A 21,352-nucleotide genomic window follows, 5' to 3' on the forward strand; every position below is an offset into this window, starting at 1 on the left:
GGTGGAGCAGAATATTCGGTGGAGTGATAGAAAGAAGAGGAGGCAAGGTGCAAACCTGGTTTGTATAGGACAGTGGTTCCCCACCCTGGCTGCACAAAAGAATCACCTGGAGAGCTTTTTAAAAATTGTGAAGCTTGTGCCTCATTCCCCAGAGATCCTGATTTACTTGGTCTGCTGGAATAGCTTTTTTTCTCCTAAAGCTCCCCAGGTGATTCAGCCAGGGGTTGCATATCTCTGGTGTAGGACATTGGCTAGTCAAGTATTGCTTGCTACATACTTTATACTTTTGAAATCATCTTTACATACACCATTCTTACAACAAGTCCTAGGTAAGGAAACAAAGGATGAGGAAGTTTAAAGACCTGCTCAAGTCACAAAACTGGTTAGCACACAGGAGCAGAACCTCCACTGTGTTCCTTTATGCTCCACTGCTGCCGTTTAGCTATGAAAGGAAGAGAGTGAAGATGTATTTGGGGGTAGTGAGTTGAGACTGGGTCTCATGTTCAGAGCAAATGGAAAGGATCATAAAATCATTGTTTGTTTTTCATGGCTTGAGAGACCCTCAGACATTTTCAGGTTTAGTAGACCATTGTCTGTTTTAACACCTCTGGTAACAAAAGAGTAATTGCTGGTGGGGTTGATTCCCTCTTCATACAGTCCTAACTTTCTTCAAAATGGTGGTCCTTTTCCTAATTCATGTATGGAAGGCAAATAACCACTTCGTATTCTGCATAACAGCTTGTAGAAACACTTACAGTTGCTACCAGGTCTTCTTTAATCTTTTTTTTAAACTGAAGTATAGTTGATTTACAATGTTGTGATAGTTTCTGGTGTACAACAAAGTGATTCAGTTATACATATACATATTCTTTTTCATTATAGTTTATTACAGAATATTGAACATAGTTCCTTGTGCTATACAGTAGGACCTTGTTGTTTATTTTATATATAGTAGTTTGTATCTGCTAATCCCGAACTCCTAATTTATCTCTCTCCCACCCCCTTTCCCCTTTGGTAACCATAAGTTTGTTTCCTGTTTCTGTTTCATAAATAAGTTCATTTGTGTCATATTTTAGATTCCACATATAAGTGATATCATATGGTATTTGTCTTTCTCTTTCTGACTTACTTCACTTAGTATGATCATCTCTAGGTCCATCCATCTTGCTGCAAATGGCATTATTTCATTCTTTTTAATGGCTGAGTAGTATTCCCTTGTGTATACGTACCACATCGTCTTTATCCATTCATCTGTCAGTGGACCTTTAGGTTGCTTCCATGTCTTGGCTGTTGTAAGTAGTGCTGCTATGAACATTGGGGTGAATGTATCTTTTCGGATTATAGTTTCATCTGGATATATGCCCAGGAGTGGGATTGCTGGATCAAATGGCAACTCTATTTTCAGTTTTTTAAGGAACCTCCATATTGTTTTCCATAGTGGCTGCACTAATTTACATTCCTATCAAGAGTGTAGAAGGGTTCCCTTTTCTCCACATCCTCTCCAGCATTTATTTGTAGACTTTTTAATGATGGCCATTCTGACCAGTGTGAGGTGGTACCTCATTGTAGGTTTTTGATTTGCATTTCTCTAATAATTAGCAATGTTGAGCATCTTTTCATGTGCCTATTGGCCATCTGTATGTCTTCTTTGGAGAAATGCCTATTTAGGTCTTCTGCCCATTTTTTGATTGGGTTATTTTTTATTACTGTATTGTATAAGCTGTTTGTATATTTTGGAAATTAAGCCCTTGTCATTTGTATCATTTGCAAATATTTTCTCCCAGTCCATAGGTTGTCTTTTCATTTTGTTTATGGTTTCCTTTGCTGTGCAAAAGCTTGTAAGTTTGACAAACTTATGATTACCAGGGGGGATTGGTGGGAGGGAGGGATGGTTAGGGAGTTTGGGATTGACATGTACACACTACTGTATTTAAAATGGGTGGGCTTCCCTGGTGGCGCAGTGGTTGAGAATCTGCCTGCCAATGCAGGGGACACGGGTTCGAGCCCTGGTCTGGGAAGATCCCACATGCCGCGGAGCAACTGGGCCCGTGAGCCACAACTACTGAGCCTGCGCGTCTGGAGCCTGTGCTCCGCAACGAGAGGCCGCGACAGTGAGAGGCCTGCGCACCGCAATGAAGAGTGGCCCCCGCTCGCCGCAACTGGAGAAAGCCCTCGCACAGAAACGAAGACCCAACACAGCCAAAAATAAATAAATAAATAAATAAATAAATAAATTTATTAAAAAAAAATAAAATAAAATGGGTAACCAACAAGGACCTACTGTATAGCACAGGGAACTCTGCTCCATATTATGTAACAACCTAAATGAGAAAAGAATTTGCAGAAGAATAGATACATGTATATGTATAACTGAATCTCTGTACTGTACACCTGAAACTAACACAACATTGTTAATCAACTATACTCCAATATAAAATAAAAAGTTTTTTTAAAAAGCTTATAAGATTGATTAGGTCCCATTTGTTTATTTTTACTTTTACTTCTATTGCCTTGGGAGGCTGACCTAAGAAAATATTGGTACAATTTATTTCAGAGAATGTTTTGCCTATGTTCTCTTCTAGGAGTTTTATGGTGTCATCTTATATTTAAGTATTTAAGCCATTTGGAGTTTATTTTTGTGTATGGTGTGAGGGTGTGTTCTAACTTCATTGATTTATATGCGGCTGTCCAGCTTTCCCAGCACCACTTGCTGAAGAGACTTTCTTTTCTCCATTGTATATTCTTGCCTCCTTTGTCGAAGATTAATTGCCCATAGGTGTGTGTCTATTTCTGGGCTCTCTATTCTGTTCTATTGATCCATATGTCTGTTTTTGTGCCAATACCACACTGTTTTGATTACTGTAGCTTTGTAGTGTTGTCTGAAGTCTGGGAGGGTTATGCCTCCAGCTTTGTTCTTTTTCCTCCGGATTGCTTTGGCAATTCTGGGTATTTTATGGTTCCATATAAATTTTAGGATTATTTGCTCTAGTTCTGTGGAAAATGTCATGGGTAATTTGATCCCTATCACATTAAATCTGTAGATTGCTTTGGGTAGTATGGCCATTTTAACAATGTTAATTCTTCCAATCTAAGAGCATGGCGTATCTTTCCATTTCTTTGAATCATCTTCAATTTCCTTTATCAGTGTTTTAGTTCTCAGCATATAAGTCTTTCACCTCCTTGGTCAGGTTTATCCATAAGTATTTTTGTATTTTGGTGTGATTTTTAAAAGGGATATTTTTTTTCTACTTTTTCTTCTTTAACCTTTGATTATTCAGGCTTAATATCTTTAGTTCCTTAATTGCCTCATAGAATATTTCTAGACCTCTCATACCACTTTCTTCTCTGGAGCTGCTTTGTTGTTCCTATTGAAATATGCACTCATAACTCAACACTAAGTCTTGTTTCAAGATAGTGATTTAATGCTATGTTATTGGCCTTTCTCTTCCTGAATCCTATTTAAATTATCAAAGAGAACATAAAAAAAAAAAAATCCAAGGTAGCTTTAGGAAATCGCGTCACCATCGGTGTACCAGAAACTTTGAAACTTTCTAGAAATTTTGAAGCAGATTAGATTGGATTCAACATAGGCATAGGAGAGTTATGTTTGATAAATAAATGGACTGATGTTTTCAGTAGAGCTGTTGAGTAAAGGGGGCTGGAATGCAGGGTGGAACATGGGACTGATGGCAAATTGAAGGATTTCTATGAGTCCAATGAAGTTGGAGCAGTTCTCCACAGAATTTAACCTCAAACTTTATGGATGCAAACAGTACTCTAAGTAGGGCATTTGTTACAGAAATAAGATAAAATTTTAATGAACTACCGAATGACAAGTGAGGGCCAGCATGTTGGTCTGGAATAACTGGGGGCCATAGACACAGTGGGAGTTTATACTTACAAGCTGTTTCCTGTGTACATTAACTGGGTGCTCATGAGAAAGATGGGGGCTGTGCAGGAGACCAGAAAGAGCCCCCACCTCAGTTGCAGGCAGCTGTAGGCGGACAGACATGAAGTACCATGCATTTCCTTGCATCTTTTTTTCCTATTAAGTAAAAACCTTGAGCCACTGAGAGGGGGTCAGTAAAGCCTCACCCCAAGGACACAGGCAGAGAGACACATTGCTGCTGGGGTAAGGGTAGAAGAAAAACCTGTCTACCCCTGAGCTGGGTAAGGAAACCTTGTGTCTAAGATTCTATACCAATACCAAGCAGAGGTATTACTCCTACTACTGCTGGTGGAGCAGCAGGATAGTGCTTCCCAAGACCAATCACAGATACAAGGAGAAGTTTGGATGCCCCAGGGTGGAGGGGCAGGAACAGAGAAATCCATACCCCTGGGACTCAGGTGCACATGGCCTGCCTAAGACTGAGAATGGATGAGGATCAGATGGTAGTGAAAGCCATCTGGTGGGGGATGGCAGACTCAGAGTCACATACATTTTAAGGTGCTTCCAGCAGTTTAGGAGAGCCACACCAGCGCAGTCTCCTTGGGGAAGAAGACTCCAGGGCCAGTTCTGAAAGAGAAAAGGTCATGCTTCTCCCACTCCCATACCTCTTGGGGTCTAAGGTATGTCTCTTCAGATGCCTGCTCGTTGCTCTCCACTGCCAAAAGATCTCGGTGTTCCATGTAGGTATAACTCCACTATTTTCTAGTGATCTAGAGGTGTTAGGTGCAAGAGGGACAGGGACATTTTTGTAAACCCTAACCAGAATTAACTTTGAATCCTCTAGGTCCCTTTTTAGCTGAGTTGCCACCTGGAGGATGCACCAACCAGCTAAGAGGCGATGATGATCCCTTTCTTAGGGACAGCACATTCAGTAGCCAAACTGTCTTAGTTTAAGGAGTAGGGTGAACCAGGAGGAGGTTATGGAAGCAGAGTCAGACATCATCAATGCATTGTTGAACAGCTTTTCTGATAAATGATTCATTAGCGTCAGTGCAAATAGTCCAGAAAGCTAAAAACATGACACAGATTACTTTCAAGGGCCGCAATAGTGTGGACATAGGGGGCTGATTGGTAACCTGAAAAAGTGTCAACAGCTTGAGGAACCACCAGTAGCCCTAGGGGGAGATCAAAAGTTTGATGTAGTCCATCTGCCAAGAGCCAAAAAAGGGCAATGTCCTGTGCAGTGAGACCTCCCAGACAGGAATCATTAAGTCTGGCATGCAGTGGTATCCTCTGCATCAGAAACACAGAGTCAGACTTAATCAGAAGCCTGATTTCAGTCTAAATTAGAGAATGGGCCCTTGCCATGGGTAGCTACATAAGTGACCCAGACCATTCAATTAGCAATTAAAATTTGTTTTCAGTTTGCAGCCCCAGAGAGGCTACCTTTAATCTGTCAGTTGTAATTTTCCAAGTGGCAAACCAAACAGCTGGGCCACTGGCAACAGCTCAAGAATCTGAGTTCTGCCCACTGAAGAGAATGACCGTGTCTCCTTTCGGTTCTGCATAGCTCTGAGGCTGAACAGTCATGGCAGCCCAGTGGACACTGTCAGCTTCAGCTTCTATAAACCATTAGTGAACCAGGCTGAGGCATTTCAGGGAACCTCATTGATCCAGCAGCTTTGCTTCGGACAGTGGAGTAGGAATAAAGTTTCCCCTCAGAGGATTGGCTGCCACTTTTTCATATAAAGCCAAAATGCCGCTGGGGCAAGGCTGTCCTGTATTCTTGAATATGCCATTTCCATTTGGCAAGCAAGGCTTTTGGGGGTCCTTCTCACCTTGTTAGTTGTGGAATTTAAGTTTGACCCAGCCCCAAATGGGACTATCAGGCCAGAGAGTCACTAGGCCTGCCTAGATCAAGCGTTCAGACCCAGCTGGAGGCTGTTTCCCTTTGCCAAAGGCTCCACTTGGCAGAATCCTCAGTAACAAAGATTTGTGCTGTTTCCAGTACCCAGAGTCTAATTGTGTTGGGGTTCACCAGCTAGTCCTGCTGGTGGAGGTATTTAGTTTAGCCAGTAGTAGTATATCAGTGTTAATTTATGTGTTTTGACAAACATGCTGTGGTTATGTAAATTGTTAACATAGTGGATATTGGATGAAGGATATACAGGAACTCCGTACTATCTTTGCAACTTTCCTGTAAATCTAAAAGTATTTCAAATTGAAAAATTACTTTAAAAAGTACCAGATGGCACTCTGTAACTTCCAGGGTAAAAGGTCAGATGAGGATGGTATTTAAGACCCCTTAAAGTTAATTCCTCCTACCTATTTCTTAACCACTTTCCCACACTCACGTGGTGCTTTAGCTATTAGTCTACTCAGTGCTGTTGCAGTGTCTTGAACATGCCTTGACTTCTCATGCTGCCCCCTTTTTGTATGAAATGCCCTTATCCCACCTCTTCACATGGCAAAATTAAAGCCAAGCTTCAAGGCTGTGCCTCGGTCTTACATTTCCTGTTAACTCATCACTGAGGCTTCTAACTCAGTACTGGCACAGCTTTTTGTATGTATTTCTGCTTAGGATGCTTCACAGGTTAACATTGTAAATGCTGGTAGTCATCTTCTAGAGTAAGAGTTCCTTGAGGATGGGAATAATACTTTATTCATCTTTTCATTTCCAGTATTTAGCTTGTTGCCCACTTCCAGTGAGTCGTACACAGTAATTGTTCAAGTAGATGTTAATTGGGTGAGTGAGTGAAAAGCCTTAGGGCCATGCTATGTTTGGTTATGATAGAGCTTTCCTCTTTGTGTCACTTCAGTATTAAGTACTGTCATTAAATGGATATTTGTGATTCTTGTTTACATTTTGGAATTGTATTTAAGTATTCTCATGTATACACTATAAAATCTTTGTCTTTCTTATATGTTTTAGGAGGGCCAAACATGTGGGCTATTACCTCTGAAGAACGGACTAAGCATGACAAGCAGTTTGATAACCTCAAACCTTCAGGAGGTTACATAACAGGTTTGTGTTTATATTTTATTTGTAAATTATGCTCCTTTTCATGTAGTATCTTATAATTAGTTTTAATTTGACTACCATCAATTTGTATTATTTAATGATAAAATTCATATCAATCAGAATTCTAGAATTTTTTTAAAATGTGACTTTCTTATTTTACCTGGAACCATCTTAATTTGTTGTCTTTGGATTTGGCATAATAGAAGATCTTTTCTTGATCCTAAGCTTTAATTGTCCAGTTTCACATTTTAACCTCGTATCTGGAAAGTTTTCCATTTATTTCTCAAGGTAATTGAGACTTTTTTCCCTAAGCAGATTAATTAATGTGTTCTTAACATGTTGTGCCAGTTACTAGTATAATGATCAGTATTACTAAAACCTAGTAGAAATATATATATCAGATCAATTTTCTTGAAAATAATCTAGAATTTTTTTTTTCTGGAATCTGTTTTTCTAACATTTAGTCCTCTGTCTTTGAGAGGCTTTATAAGCATTGATTGTTGATGCTATAGCCCTTGTTTTGCAAGAAGTCCCCCAGAACCAAAAGAGGATTAATTTAGGTGTGTCTTTCAAATTTTTTTCTATAAGTGAAACTTTCTTTTCTATGCTAAAGCACCTTAGGGCTTTATTTACAGTAGTAGTAAATATAATGGCTAATATTTACCAAATCTGTACTGTATTTCAGATACTATACTAAATGCACTATCTCCTTTAACCTTCACAACAAGCCTGTGAGGTTGCCCTGTCGTTGTCTGTATTTAAAGATGATAGAACTGAAACTTTGAGGTGTTCTGTAACTTGCCTAAGAGATGGTTAGTGGTGATCTGGGCTTGGTAACCTTTCAGTCTGACTTTGGAGTCCATCCTCTTAAACATTATAGTTTAATGTTATTTGCACTTCTGTGATAAAAACTACCTTACCTGGTATCCGGGTTGGGATTTGATTACCCTACTTACAAGGTAATAATTTGGTCTGTCACTGTCCCATGGATGCTGGCAGAAGACCCAGAATTCCTGAGTCAGAGACCAAGGACACTCTTTCTAATGGCACAGCTGGTAGCATGAGCATCAGCATATTTCCGTCCATTTCCCTCATCCCCTGAGTCACATAGGGGCCATGCAGAGGGCCTGGAAGGATGCTGCACATGCAGTGGTTGTGTTATAGAAGAGGAACACTGGGCTTCAGGGAACCCACCATTTTTCAGCAAGCAGTAAGCAAGCTTATTCTTTGTCCCAGAGGGAAACATTACCTCATCCCTCAAGACTGCTCACTGCAAACCCAATTCTGAGACATGCTCCAGGTAGAGAGCAATTAGGATCTTACGTTCTTGGCATACACAGCAGGACATATAGGACATATCAGACACCCATGAGGAGTATCTTTCCCAAACCTGGTATTTTTTTTAATTAGAACTCTTCTAGGGAATAGTGTTTTTAACTATAAATTTTATTAGATAGGTGTATTATCAAATAAGACCCCAATTATGAGGAAAAACTAAGATGAATAATGTAATCTTTCATCACTGATTAATGCATATATAACTTCAGTTGTGACATTTTTGTTTTAAAACCTCTTAAGTCTTATTAAAGTAATATAAATAATTTTTCTTTAATAATTGTAATTAGGGACTTCCTTGGTGGCGCAGTGGTTAAGAATCCGCCTGCCAGTGCAGGGGACACGGGTTCCAGCCCTGGTCCGGGAAGATCCCACATGCCACGGAGCAACTAAGCCCGGGCACCACAGCTACTGAGCCTGCGTGCCACAGTTACTGAATCCCGCACGCCTAGAGCCCGTGCTCCACAATAAGAGAAGCCACCGCAATTGAGAAGCCCGCGCGCCACAAAGAAGAGTAGCCCCCGCTCGCCGCAACTACAGAAAGCCCGCGCGCAGCAACGAAGACCAACGCAGCTAATCAATCAATCAATTTATAAAAAATAATAATAATTGTAATTAAAATAAATCAATAACATTGTTATTATTGGCCATTATTATTATTCAGAGGCATCAAAGTAATTCCATTTACTAATACGCTGTTTGATTTTTTTGTTTTTATTGTCTTCAGGTGATCAAGCACGTACCTTTTTCTTACAGTCAGGCCTGCCGGCTCCTGTTTTAGCTGAAATATGGTAAAATGTTTTCTTTTGTAGATGAGCTTAACTTTCTGATAGTCTGACTTTGTTCTGTTTTTAATACTTAGTGTTAACATAAAGTTGTTTTTACTTGTAGTCTGTTGTTAATAAGAGTATTTCTTCAGCTTTTTAGAAAATAAATTTTATTGAGTAAATGACTAAAAATCAATTGGGGTTTTGTTCTATAGGATAAATTTCTAATTTCCTTAGAATTTCTAAGGAAAGGAAATTTCTAAGTGTTTTTCTATTAAAAAAAACACTTCTTTACAATTTGGCAAGAGTCTTGATCTTCATTCTGTTATTTTGTAGTTGTTTCATTTATTTCATCATCTATAAACCCCCAATTAGCCCACCCTTCCCTTATTCCTACCTTAAAGAAATTGTTCTTTATAATATCTAAGGTTTTGGTTTTTTAATGCATTTACAATAAACATCAACCCCTACTCCATCCTTCTTTCCATTCAGAATATTCCCATGCCTGGCAGAGTGCCAGGCACATAGCAAGCATTCAGTAAATATTTGAACAAATGAATAAATTGTTTACAGTGGTTATACTCTTGTATAATTTCTTTCCATCTGCACTGGTGGAATTCATCCCAAGGGTATCTAGATACTATATAGACTGATAGTATTTTATTACATACTATCTTTGGTCAGTATATATTAATGTACAGGTTTTAGCTTTTTGTTATACACATACACACACATATTTAATTAAGTGATGATCTACATGTAAGTGCTATGTCATTGTTTCCATTTTATCATCCTCCTCAAAAGTAATGTTGACCCTGAATAACAATCTACCACCCTCCAAACTAAGTAGCAGATGCATTAGTTTGATCTGCTGTCAGGTTCTGTGGGGAGGGCCCTGTTCCATCCTGAATAAAAGACTGACTTTGAGCTCTTAAAATCAGGGGAGCTCAATACATCAAAACAAAACCAAACAAAACAATCTACCACCCTCATTGTCCTTTTAGGGCTTTATCAGACCTGAACAAGGATGGGAAGATGGATCAACAAGAGTTCTCCATAGCTATGAAACTCATCAAACTAAAGCTTCAAGGCCAACAGTTGCCCGTGGTTCTTCCCCCTATTATGAAACAACCTCCTATGTTCTCTCCATTAATTTCTGCTCGTTTTGGTATGTGTTTATTAATTTAATTAGATGCATTTGATAGTTAAACTTGATTCCTAGGCATAATATTTGAGAATCAGAAAAGGATTTGTTGGCATAAAATGACAGTCCCCAGACACCAAGTTAACTTCCATGTCTGAGACTAGAAATGTTAAGTTCGCCGTCGTAGCTAGGGAGTCCATGTGTCCCAGTTTTCCAGGGACAGTTGTGATTATGCCTGTTGTCCTGGCATCTAGTCTGGTTAGTGTTCCCTTTCATAATTCCCAGTTGGATGATAAATTATATGATCCTGCTAGTTATAGCTGATCCTAAATACTATTCTTAATTAGTTTCCTCTATACTCTGTATGCATAACAAAAAATATGAACAATTTAAACTCGAAATGGTTTGATTTGGGGGGGTAATTTAAAATTATACGTAAGTAGAAATTTCTTTTTAAAGGTTAATTAGCCAGCTAAATTTAGGGCTAAAAGTTAGAGACTTCGTGCTATTTAATTTGCATATTCATCAGAGGGAACTGGTTTTCCATTAATTTTGATTAGCCATTTTCCTATTATTTGTGAGAAGCACTCATTGGAACGGAACATTCAATTAGATATCTCTGTGTATCTGAAACATGTTCTTCCACTCCAGATGTTAGACCTTAAAATACTAAATTCTTTCACTATTGCAGTGAATTCTAGAGATAATATCAAATCCTTGTGTAACCATATTTATATAGTGTACTTCATATTCTGCAGTTAGTAAACAAATGAGTCATCACTTTGTTCCTTTTAAAGAATTGTCCTTGAATCCATATGTATTGTGTTACGTATAAGAAAAGTGAAACATGTGGCATGCTTTCTTCTTGCACATAGTGTGTGAGCATAAATGGTTCTCTTAAAGTATGCAGTATTTAGAACATCCTTTACAGGGGAGGGGAGAGTTTGGGGAGTGACTGTGTGTGTGTGTGTGTGTGTGTGTGTATGTGTGTGTGTGTGTTAACTCAACAGCACTGTATTTATTATCCCTACCCAAACCCCACATTTGATCAGGTAATACATTCTCTCATTGAGGATACTAATATTTGGTTGGAAAAGGCTCTTTAGTTTTATTCATGATACTAGAAGAGAATTTTTAACTCCTTAGTAGGCATTCGCTTAGTTCACACAGGTCAGAATATTGATATTGAAAGCAGTAGCTTACCTCCTGCACTGCACTGGGTCCAAGCTGCTTTAGTGAAGTTTTTAAAACTAGTTTGCCGACAGTGTTTCTGTAACATAGCAGCTGCTCACTGTACTGTGAACTTGTTTTCTGTCATGTGTTTTATAACTGGTTTAGCAGCACTGGGGAATGTGTTCTGTTTTGTCCTTAGGAATGGGAAGCATGCCCAATCTGTCCCTTCCTCAGCCACTGCCTCCGGTCGCACCCATAGCAACTCCCTTGTCCTCTGCGGCTTCAGGGACCACCCGTCCTCCCCTAATGATGCCTGCTCCCCTAGTGCCTTCTGTTAGCACTTCATCATTACCAAATGGAACCGCCAGTCTCATTCAGCCTTTATCCATTCCTTATTCTTCTTCAAGTAAGTGCTTTGTTTCTAATGACTCAGTATTTTATATGAAGAAACTGTTATATTTGCATCCCAATAGATAGATTTCCTTCATACTTTGTGAAATTGTTTAGTATGAACCTTTTTCTTTTTTCGTTTTTTTTAGCATTGCCTCATACGTCGTCTTACAGTCTGATGATGGGAGGATTTGGTGGTGCTAGTATACAGAAAGCCCAGTCTCTGATTGATTTAGGATCCAGTAGGTATGAATACTTAAAACTTCCAACTTTTTAGGCTTTCAATAAGGAGTATTTAACAAATGACTTTTTTTTTTTTTTTAAAGCTCTGAGCTTATCCACGTTTTACTTTATAGTGGCCAAATGTAAACACTTGGTAAATTTACTATTTGTAATTCACATAAAATAATTTTATTTAAGAATTATTAACTGTCTGTGGCATTTTACTTTTGAAAAATATATCTTATGTAAACTAAAAATATTCTGCTATATTTTTAATCAATCAATTTTTTGCACAAAGCTACATTTTTCCTTTCAAAAATATTTCTCAAAACATCTCATAATCATTGTACATTATTCTTTCTCGAGCAAAAGCTGCTGATTGAGTGTCCTTAAAATTTCAGAAAGCACAAAAGCATCAATGTTCATTCATCACCACTCGTATAAATCACAACAATACTCTTTAAAGCAATGACCCAGAAGAACAATGTCTGCATCCTTGTTTAAACACTCACTGATTGTGTGACCTTGTTTTTCTCAACATCACTGAGCCATAGTTTGTCCATCTAAAGGATGGAGACAGTAATACCTTTTAAGTTTGTCATGAGAATTAGAAATAATATTTGTAAAAACCCTAGCACAATGTGGGGCCTGGCACATAGTAGGTTCTTGGTATATGGTAGTTCTATACTTCATATGGTATTTGCCTTCCTAAGAATAAGGATAATTGATTACATTTTTTTCAGTATCAAGTATAAAAGTAATTACTGTTATATTATAGAAGGTATGATTCTTATTGTCTCTGACTTAACGTATTTTATTTAGTAACAAAAATTTTAAATAAATTTTGTTACAGCTCAACTTCCTCAACTGCTTCCCTCTCAGGGAACTCACCCAAGACTGGGACCTCAGAGTGGGCAGTTCCTCAGCCTTCAAGATTAAAATATCGGCAAAAATTTAATAGTCTTGACAAAAGCATGAGTGGATACCTCTCAGGTAAGCGGCATACAGTACTTAAGAATGTGAGAGAGTTAGGATTTTATATGGACTTCTATTAGAAGTTGTATTTTGTAGCTCATTTTAAATTTTAACATCCAAAAAATTTAGCAGGCATTTGGTAAATACAAATAATGTTTAAGTTGTGTACGAGTTAAAAGTTCTTATAATCAAGTTGAGCACACAGATATACACCCAACTTTTTGGAAAGAAGACCTCTCCCTTGAGAAGGTCAAACATCATCCTCCAATGCAGGGAATGGAGAACTTCATGTGATAAGAGAGTGTGGCACTAAGCTTCAGCTCAGTTTCCCTGAGAGTCTCCTTCCTCATTGGTTCTTTCTCTGCTTGTCCTTCTGAACACCTCATGTGAGCATTGTTCCCCCTTTGAAGCTCCAACCCAAATGTAGCCATAAAACCTGACCTGAGATCCCCATAGAAAATTTGAGTCCATTGTAGAACAAACATCCAAACTTCACTAATTGAGGATAGTGAAGGGGGACATAAACAGAGGGTAATAGGCAAGTAGAATTCCCATCTTCTAACTTTCGCCTCTCTCTTCACTTAACAACGAATTATAGTTTAGACAGAGTAAAATGAGTGTTTAAAAATAATACAGCTTTAAAGTGCTAGGGAACATAGAATAGGAGATATTAATACTGAAGAAATAAGATAAAACATCTTATAGGAAGGGAGCATTGAAGCCCTATCATGAAAGAAAAAAGTTAGGATTCAGATAGAGATTGAAGGTGAGGGCATTTGAGGGTGACGAGGAAGAAATCCTAAGAGCAGAAAGTACACGACATGTTTGGAGGATGAAAAACAGTATATGAAATAGGAGTATGGGGTCTCTAGTTGTGCATTGGGGCAAGGGAGCAATAAAACTTTTGGAATTGATTGGACAAGCTAATATGCAATATGCAATATTTTCTTTAAAGATACATATCTATGTGATAAAATCTTTAAAAAAAAACCGAGAATTATACACACAAAATTCAGGATAGTAGTTGCCTTTTCTGGGGGAAGCGTGGAGATAAAATCAGGGAACACAGATAGCTTCAAAGAATTTAGTAATGATCTAGTTCTTAAGTTGTATAGTAGGTTAATGGGTGACTTTTATTAGTATACTTCATAACTTACAACTATACTATATATGTATCAAATATTATATAAGAACTATAAATTTCTGTAACTTTGTTAAATTATGTGGAACTATACTATATTTTTAAGTAATCTTTTTTTTTTTTTTTTTTGCATTTTAACGTCTCTGAAATTGGGATATGTATTATCATCAGTGGTATCTTAGCATTGTGTCATGTTTTTTTTTTTTGGCAGTGATTTTTCCGTCTTAGTGTTACATAAAATAATGGAGTGTCTTATAATCAGTGGCATCTTAGATGCTGTGAAATGATATTCAAACTATAGTATTTAAGATTAACATAAAGTCAGACAATTCTCATATTTGAAAAAATGAACTTCTTTGGGCCCTACATTTTGCATTGAAGAAGTTTCTTTTTTCAGATTAACAGAAGTGGACTAAAAAGACATGTACAGAAGTGTTCATGGCAGCTTCATTCACAACATCCAAAAAATAAATAGCCTAAATGTCCATCAACAGGAGAATGGATAAATAAATTATGGTGTATTTCTTTAGCAGAATACCTTGCAGCAATAAAAATGATTGAACTGCTGATACATGCAACAACTTGGATCATTTCACAGATGTTGCATGAGTCAAAGAAGTCTGGCACAAAAGATCCATAATATTTAATCCATTTATATGAAGTTGAAGAACAGGAAGCTGAATTGATGGTGATAAAAATCAGAATAGTGTAGTTACTCTGTTGGACAAGGGACCATGTTAGAACCTTCTGGGTTGCTGGAAACATTCTGTATCTTGAGGTGGGTGTTAGTTGCATGTGTGCATACTCATGTAAAAATCCACTGATCATTACACCTAAAATTAGTACCCTTTGTGTATGTACTGCAAACATAGAGTATAAACAAAAGTGGGTTTGTGTTGCAGTATGAAGGGCAGTGGGGAGCCAACTGTGAGGAAATGTTCCCTTAATGTTACTTTATTTGTATGTGACACATTGCATGAAGGTTGTGTATTGTGTTTTCAGAAAATGTTATTATTCTTAGACTTACAAGAGTAAAGCTGTATATCGGTAGTTAAGGGAAGGACTTATTTTCTTTGAAAGAAGAAGTTGTCTCTGGTGTCCTGAAACTGAGCACGAGCCCCACGTATATGAGGACAGGGCTAACCTAGACTTATGTGGTATGCTTTGTTCAGTGAATGTAGCAGTTAGTGGTCTAATTTTTCCCTTTTGTTCTTCCTCCTTTCTTCCCCATAAACCCTCAGTCATGATTTATTTAGATTGATTCATTGACTCACATATTTCCTGAGTCACATATCTTCTGGGCACTCAGTATGACACTGGAATGCAGACAAGAAGACATGGCCCATGTCTTTGAAGAGCCCATAGTATAGGTCACATAATCTCAGTGAATAGTGGTTTAAAAGTGCTATGATTAATACGGATGAGAAAGTGACTGATGCTGAGGATGTAAGAGAGCGTTTCGCAGGAGAGGTGACATTTGAGCTGGATCTTAGAGGATAAATAGACTGCCTGGTAGAGAGTGGGGGGACTAGCATTTTAGGCACAGGAAGTAGGATATCCAAAGGATTGGCAGACCAGCAGCGTGCATGCTCGAGTGAGCTTCCTTAGTGCAGCTTCCTCTGCTGCCTCTCTTTGGCCTCTATTACTCACATGGCCTGCACACATTTAAGCCTTCCACCAATGCACTTTTAACCATTGCATTCCTTCCCTTCCTCCTGTTGTTTGCTCTGTTGCCTAGTGCGAGGGGTCTGCTTTTTTATCTTTGTCCAAGAGCTGAAACTTTATAGAACCTTTCTTCAGGTGTGAAATAGCCTGCCATTTCTTTATTGGAAGAATCCTCCTTTTAACATAAAAACCTCCTCAAATCTCACTTTTTATATGAAATCTATTGAGAAGTATTAATTGAGTGAGGCTGTGAGCTATTTCTAGTGTGTTTCCCTTATGTGATTTCTATTAAATGGCCAGATAAAAAAAAGAATGGAAAAGATTTTAAAATTATATAGTATAAACATTTGATTGCTTGTTATAATATGTGGTATATTTGAGTTTGTTCCATATAGAGTATGTAGCTTTGGTTATCCAGATCTCTGTGTTCAAAGCTCAGTGAAGCAATGGGTTTAACGGCATCTGTGCTGGCTTTGTAGTGCAAGTTGTTGCTGAGGAAGAGCTGGCAGTTGTATCTCTTCTGTGCAGAGTTGTTTGGAGAGTCCTTGACTGAGGCTAAACGCAGGGTAGGGCTGACTCTTCTGGCGCTTGTGGCTTAGGCACCTGAGAGTGGAAGGTGTAGCACCTGCTTTATTGACTAGGTGACCTTCCCTAGAGAAGCCTCAGGATTCATCATGGTCAGAAAGCCACAGACAAGCTCACCAGGAGCGAATGCTCCTCTGAAGCAGAGAGGGATTTTCTGTTCTGGAATATATTCATTGAAGATTAGGAGCCTGTTACAGAGACAGATTTTTGTTTTCTCACACTGAGGGAGAGAAAAGAAGTTGAACAGTTTGCCATACATAGTAAGCATTCCATGAATGTTAGCTATTGTTATTATCAGTTACTATCACATAAGTAAGCCCCCGTTGCACCTTAGATAGAGGATAATTTTGGATTACAATTTTCTTCATTACTTTAGTAAATATTTATTAAGCATCTATTTACTAGGTGTGGGGTATACTTTAGTGGATAAACAGTCAAGGCTTTTGTCTTCATAGAACTTAGCATAATAGGGGAAATAGACAAACAGGTAAACAAGCAAATGTTACATTACAAATTATGATATGAGATATAAAGGATAAAAGCAGGAAATGTATTGAATGGTAGGGTGGACAGAGAAGGCCTTTCTGAGAAGGTGACATTAGATTTCGGCTTCATAAGTGAGAAGGACCTAGACATGCAATGATGTAGAACTGTAGGACTTGATGTTGGACATGGGTGTACAGGAGAGGGAGGGCTCAAGGGGGACTTTTTGATTTCTGGCTTGAGCCACTGAATGGATTGTGATACCACTCATAGAGAAGGGAGGACTGAGGAAGAATGATTTGGGTGAAGATTAGGAAGAGGGGCCTGGATGGGGATTGAAAGAGTAGTTTTATATGTATTTGGTTTGATATGCTTATAAAGTACATACATTGATTTTTCAGTTGGATATAGAAGTCTAAACTTAGAGGAGAGGTTTGGGCTGTGGATGTACATTTGGGAATCCTCAGCCTCTAGGTGCTGCTTAAAGTCATAGAAATGGATATGAATGCACAGAGAGAAAAGAGTGCCCAGGATAGATCTGTGAAGAATGCCAGCATTTACACGTCATTTAGAAGAGGAAGAGTAGAGACAAAGGAATGATCAGAGAGATAAGAGAATATCTGAAAATGCTTAAGGAAGCTGTGCTTTGACAGCTTGGCCTCTAATACTCTGTGTCGCTGGCTTAGTCCTTCGTGTCAGTCAGTTGTGTGTACCGTTATCTTCTGAAAGGACACGGGAGCACTTGATTCTACTAACTGTAGACTTTAAACTCCTTGGTCCAGGGAATGTGTTTGTTTTGATGATTACTGAATGCTCAGTGTCTGGTGCATGGTAAAAGCCAATGCTATCCCAGGATAGCAGCAGTGTTATATCAAGGGTACAGCTATTTAAGTTTGCATGACTTTAAGAGGCTAAAGAATTTTTTTATGCTTTTTCTCACACAATCAGGTTTTCAAGCTAGAAATGCCCTTCTTCAGTCAAACCTTTCTCAAACTCAGCTAGCTACTATTTGGTGAGTTTGCCCGTTGATTATGATTTTTAACTATATATTCTCTGTTATACTGTTTCTGTAAAAGTTTGTGACTCAAAAACATTCCATAAAAGCGGTGATGTGAAAATTAATGGAAAGCTGTAAGCAAATAAAATTGCTTTGTAAAATGTTATCCTCGAGAATTTGGCATTTAATTATTTTACAAGTAAAACTTGTTTGCTTTTATATAATGCCTTCTATGGAGAATTAGAGAATATCTCATTTTTAATGTGGAGCTAAATGTGATTTGATGGGTGAATTAACCGTGAACCAAGACAAGCCACCTTTTCAGAAGGAATATTTCCCTTTCCATTTCAACGTTTCTTCCCTCTCTTTTGTGATATGAAAATTAAGGGTAAAAATTAGCTCACTTTTCTGTGTGTATTTACTTTTCACTAAAATATGTTAACCCACCTGTTCTACTGTCATTATTCTTGTTTTAAAAATAAAAAATTGAACTCTGCTGAAAATATTTTAACTCTAAATAGACTTTATTTCTAAGTTGTGAATTTTCATATTTTCTTTAGGACTCTGGCTGACATTGATGGTGATGGGCAGCTAAAAGCTGAGGAGTTTATCCTTGCAATGCACCTCACTGATATGGCCAAAGCTGGACAGCCATTGCCACTGACTTTACCTCCGGAGCTTGTCCCTCCGTCTTTTAGGTGAGTGCCTCTGTAGATGAAGGGATGTTGTTTTGATCATGTTTGGCAGACATGATTATTACTTTGGGATTTCCTGAGGCCTCTGCTCCAGTTTCATGGAAAATCAGGCATTTACATTGCCATTTGATTTTGGTATTTAATGAGTTACACTGAGAAGAGAGTAGATATTAGAAGTAGGTGTGTAATATAACTTTATGGTCGGCCCTTCTTATCTGTGGTTCTTAATCTGAGGATTCAACCAACCACAGATCATGTAGTTCTGTATTACTTATTGAAAAAAAATCCATGTATAAGTGGATCTGTGCAGTTCAAACCCAAGTTGTTCAAAGGGCAACTGAAAAAAAAAAAAGAAGTAGGTGTGTATTTTCACCACATTATAGATGAGGAAACTGATGACTAAAGAGATTAAGAATAAATTTACCCAAGAATAGCAATTGGCTGAACCATGATTTGAATCCACATCTCTCTGGCTTGATAATCCATATACTGCTGTACAGTATAATTATAGACCACACTATATTTTAAATATCTTTAATTACATTCTAAATATTAAATTGCTCTAGTCAGTGGTAGTCTATATAATCTGGTCTAAAAATTCTCAGATCTCATGATGCTAAATTTATTTGTTGTTTGCTTTTCTTAGAGGAGGAAAGCAAATTGATTCCATTAACGGAACTCTGCCTTCATATCAGAAAATACAAGAAGAGGAACCTCAGAAAAAATTACCAGGTAACATCGAGTGTCCAAGTTGTATATTTATTGTGAGTTCTCTTAAATTTTACTGTGAAATATAAATGAATATTTAGAATTTTTAAATTCTGAATATTTTATATGCTGTACGAGAAACTGTTTGATGAATGGGATGGATTTCAACATCAGTAAAATTAAGATAGTCAAAACTGAGAGGAAGAGACAGGTATGTATATTTGGCAAGAATGTATGTATTAGGTGTCCTAGTTAAAGTGTTTCTCCCAGTTTTGGAAAAATCATTATAGCAAGCTTTATAATGAAATCTTGAGCTTTAAAAAAATGTTTAAATACTGGTTGAAAAAGTACATGTGTAGATATTTTTAAATATTAAAAAGTTAATGACATATACCAAATGTAACAAATATATAGCCATACAACTTTGGTTATCCTTGAAGAAAATTCTGAGAAAAAAATTGAAAAGTATTTTCATTGGCAGGAATAGTAAAATTATTTTTCTCTTGGATGGACTCAAACTTAGAGATTTGTTTTCCAAAAATGAATATTCTTATAAGAAAGTAAATATTTTACTGTTTACATTTGAGTTAAAATTATCCTTCGGAGAAGTATCCACAGGGAAATAGCAGTCACGTGACCATGAGGCATGAGGACGTTGAGACTAGATTACAGGTTCAGTAGGCTTGATGTTGAAGAATGCTTACAATGTACCTTACCTAGTTACGTTCGAGGACAAGCGGAAAGCCAACTATGAGCGGGGGAACGTGGAGCTGGAGAAGCGACGCCAGGCCGTGATGGAGCAGCAGCAGAGGGAGGCAGAGCGCAAAGCCCAGAAGGAGAAGGAGGAGTGGGAGCGGAAGCAGAGGGAGCTCCAAGAGCAGGAATGGAAGAAACAACTGGAATTTGAAAAGCGCTTGGAGAAGCAGAGGGAACTGGAGAGACAGCGGGAGGAAGAAAGGAGAAAAGAGATAGAAAGACGAGAGGTTATTTTTTTAAGTTATTCTATTTCCCAGGAAAATCATTTCATTTAGTAAGTGGCTACATTTCATTGGATAAAAAATGGTAATTTTTGCTGTGCTTTTTCTCAGCATCGTTCGTTCATTCTTACCCTGTACGAATCTGAATCTTCCTTCTCCTGTGGAGAGATAGAGGGTCCTTGCTTGTGAGGGGTTTCAGGGCTGACAGCTGGTAGAGAAAGCATGTCTGCAGGTGATATCTCAATCAGTGCAAGATTGGTTGCAAAGCTGAGTTGAGTGAGGAGCCAGAGGAGGAAGTCAGTGTGATCAGGTCATTAAACGAAAGTAAGCTTAGGATCCAGAGTAAAAGGCCAAGTAATTGGAGAGGCAGAAAGAAGAGAGTGGGGAGTTGAAGGCCTTGAGAGGGATCACGAGGGTGGGCTTGCGCAGGTCCTTGGGATAACTGGTGCTGTGTGGGGTCCCTGGGAGGCCTGGCTGTGTTTTCAGGGGCTGTGCGTGGACCACAGTAAATTACAGTGGCACTGAAATAAGGTAAATAAAATTTTTTTCTTCCCTGATAACAGAATAAAGGTACAGTTACTCCTACTAACATTTGCATTTATGAAGTCATCCTTTTGTTTATTAAGGGAAAAGTAACTACAGCAAGAGGATGGCCCTATGAAGCAATCAGAAAGTCTGGTGGATAAATTTGCTTTTGTGGAAGTCTTTAGTTTAGGCCCATTGATAAAACTAGGTTTGCCCAGTTACCCTTAGAAACTCAAGCCCACTAAGTGCTAAATGCTGCCTCATCTTTACTTTGTCAATCCATCAATTTTTGAATGAGGCAAAATTTTAATTTAAAAATTAACTTTAATTCATTATTTTCAGGCAGCAAAACAGGAACTTGAAAGACAACGTCGTTTAGAATGGGAGAGACTTCGTAGACAGGAGCTTCTCAATCGAAGGAATAGAGAACAGGAAGAAATTGTCAGGTTAAACTCTAAAAAGAAAAGCCTTCATCTCGAGTTGGAAGCACTGGTATGGCTATAGGTTTAAGTGAAATTTATCTGAATGATGCTTAGAGTTACCTGTTGAAAAATATTATTGTTTTTTAAATCTATCTCGTGAATATGTTATGTTTTAATGTAATTAAATAATCATATTTTCATATGTGCTTTTTAACAGTTTAGACAGTTTAGTTTATG

At 38.0% G+C, this 21,352-nt stretch overlaps 1 protein-coding gene across 7 annotated transcripts in view; it reads left to right on the forward strand.

Annotated features, from left to right (window-relative positions):
* ITSN2 (intersectin 2) overlaps nucleotides 1-21,352 on the forward strand; it is a 164,364-nt gene that overhangs the window by 42,722 nt on the left and 100,290 nt on the right. For 6 of the 7 annotated variants that reach the window (XM_059893516.1, XM_059893518.1, XM_059893512.1 and 3 more), the window contains exons 3-13: nucleotides 6,822-6,914; nucleotides 8,974-9,037; nucleotides 10,018-10,181; nucleotides 11,530-11,736; nucleotides 11,870-11,966; nucleotides 12,796-12,935; nucleotides 17,740-17,803; nucleotides 18,349-18,486; nucleotides 19,130-19,215; nucleotides 19,912-20,174; nucleotides 21,036-21,185. In XM_059893516.1, the coding sequence (XP_059749499.1) occupies nucleotides 6,822-6,914; nucleotides 8,974-9,037; nucleotides 10,018-10,181; nucleotides 11,530-11,736; nucleotides 11,870-11,966; nucleotides 12,796-12,935; nucleotides 17,740-17,803; nucleotides 18,349-18,486; nucleotides 19,130-19,215; nucleotides 19,912-20,174; nucleotides 21,036-21,185 (1,466 nt within the window). Of the gene's footprint in view, nucleotides 1-6,821; nucleotides 6,915-8,973; nucleotides 9,038-10,017; nucleotides 10,182-11,529; nucleotides 11,737-11,869; nucleotides 11,967-12,795; nucleotides 12,936-14,594; nucleotides 14,837-17,739; nucleotides 17,804-18,348; nucleotides 18,487-19,129; nucleotides 19,216-19,911; nucleotides 20,175-21,035; nucleotides 21,186-21,352 lie in introns of those variants that run through there. The other variant, XM_059893517.1, reaches the window with a different exon arrangement.

The sequence above is a fragment of the Balaenoptera ricei genome, chromosome 13 (assembly GCF_028023285.1).
Source record: "Balaenoptera ricei isolate mBalRic1 chromosome 13, mBalRic1.hap2, whole genome shotgun sequence".
In the NCBI taxonomy this organism is placed as follows: domain Eukaryota; kingdom Metazoa; phylum Chordata; class Mammalia; order Artiodactyla; family Balaenopteridae; genus Balaenoptera; species Balaenoptera ricei.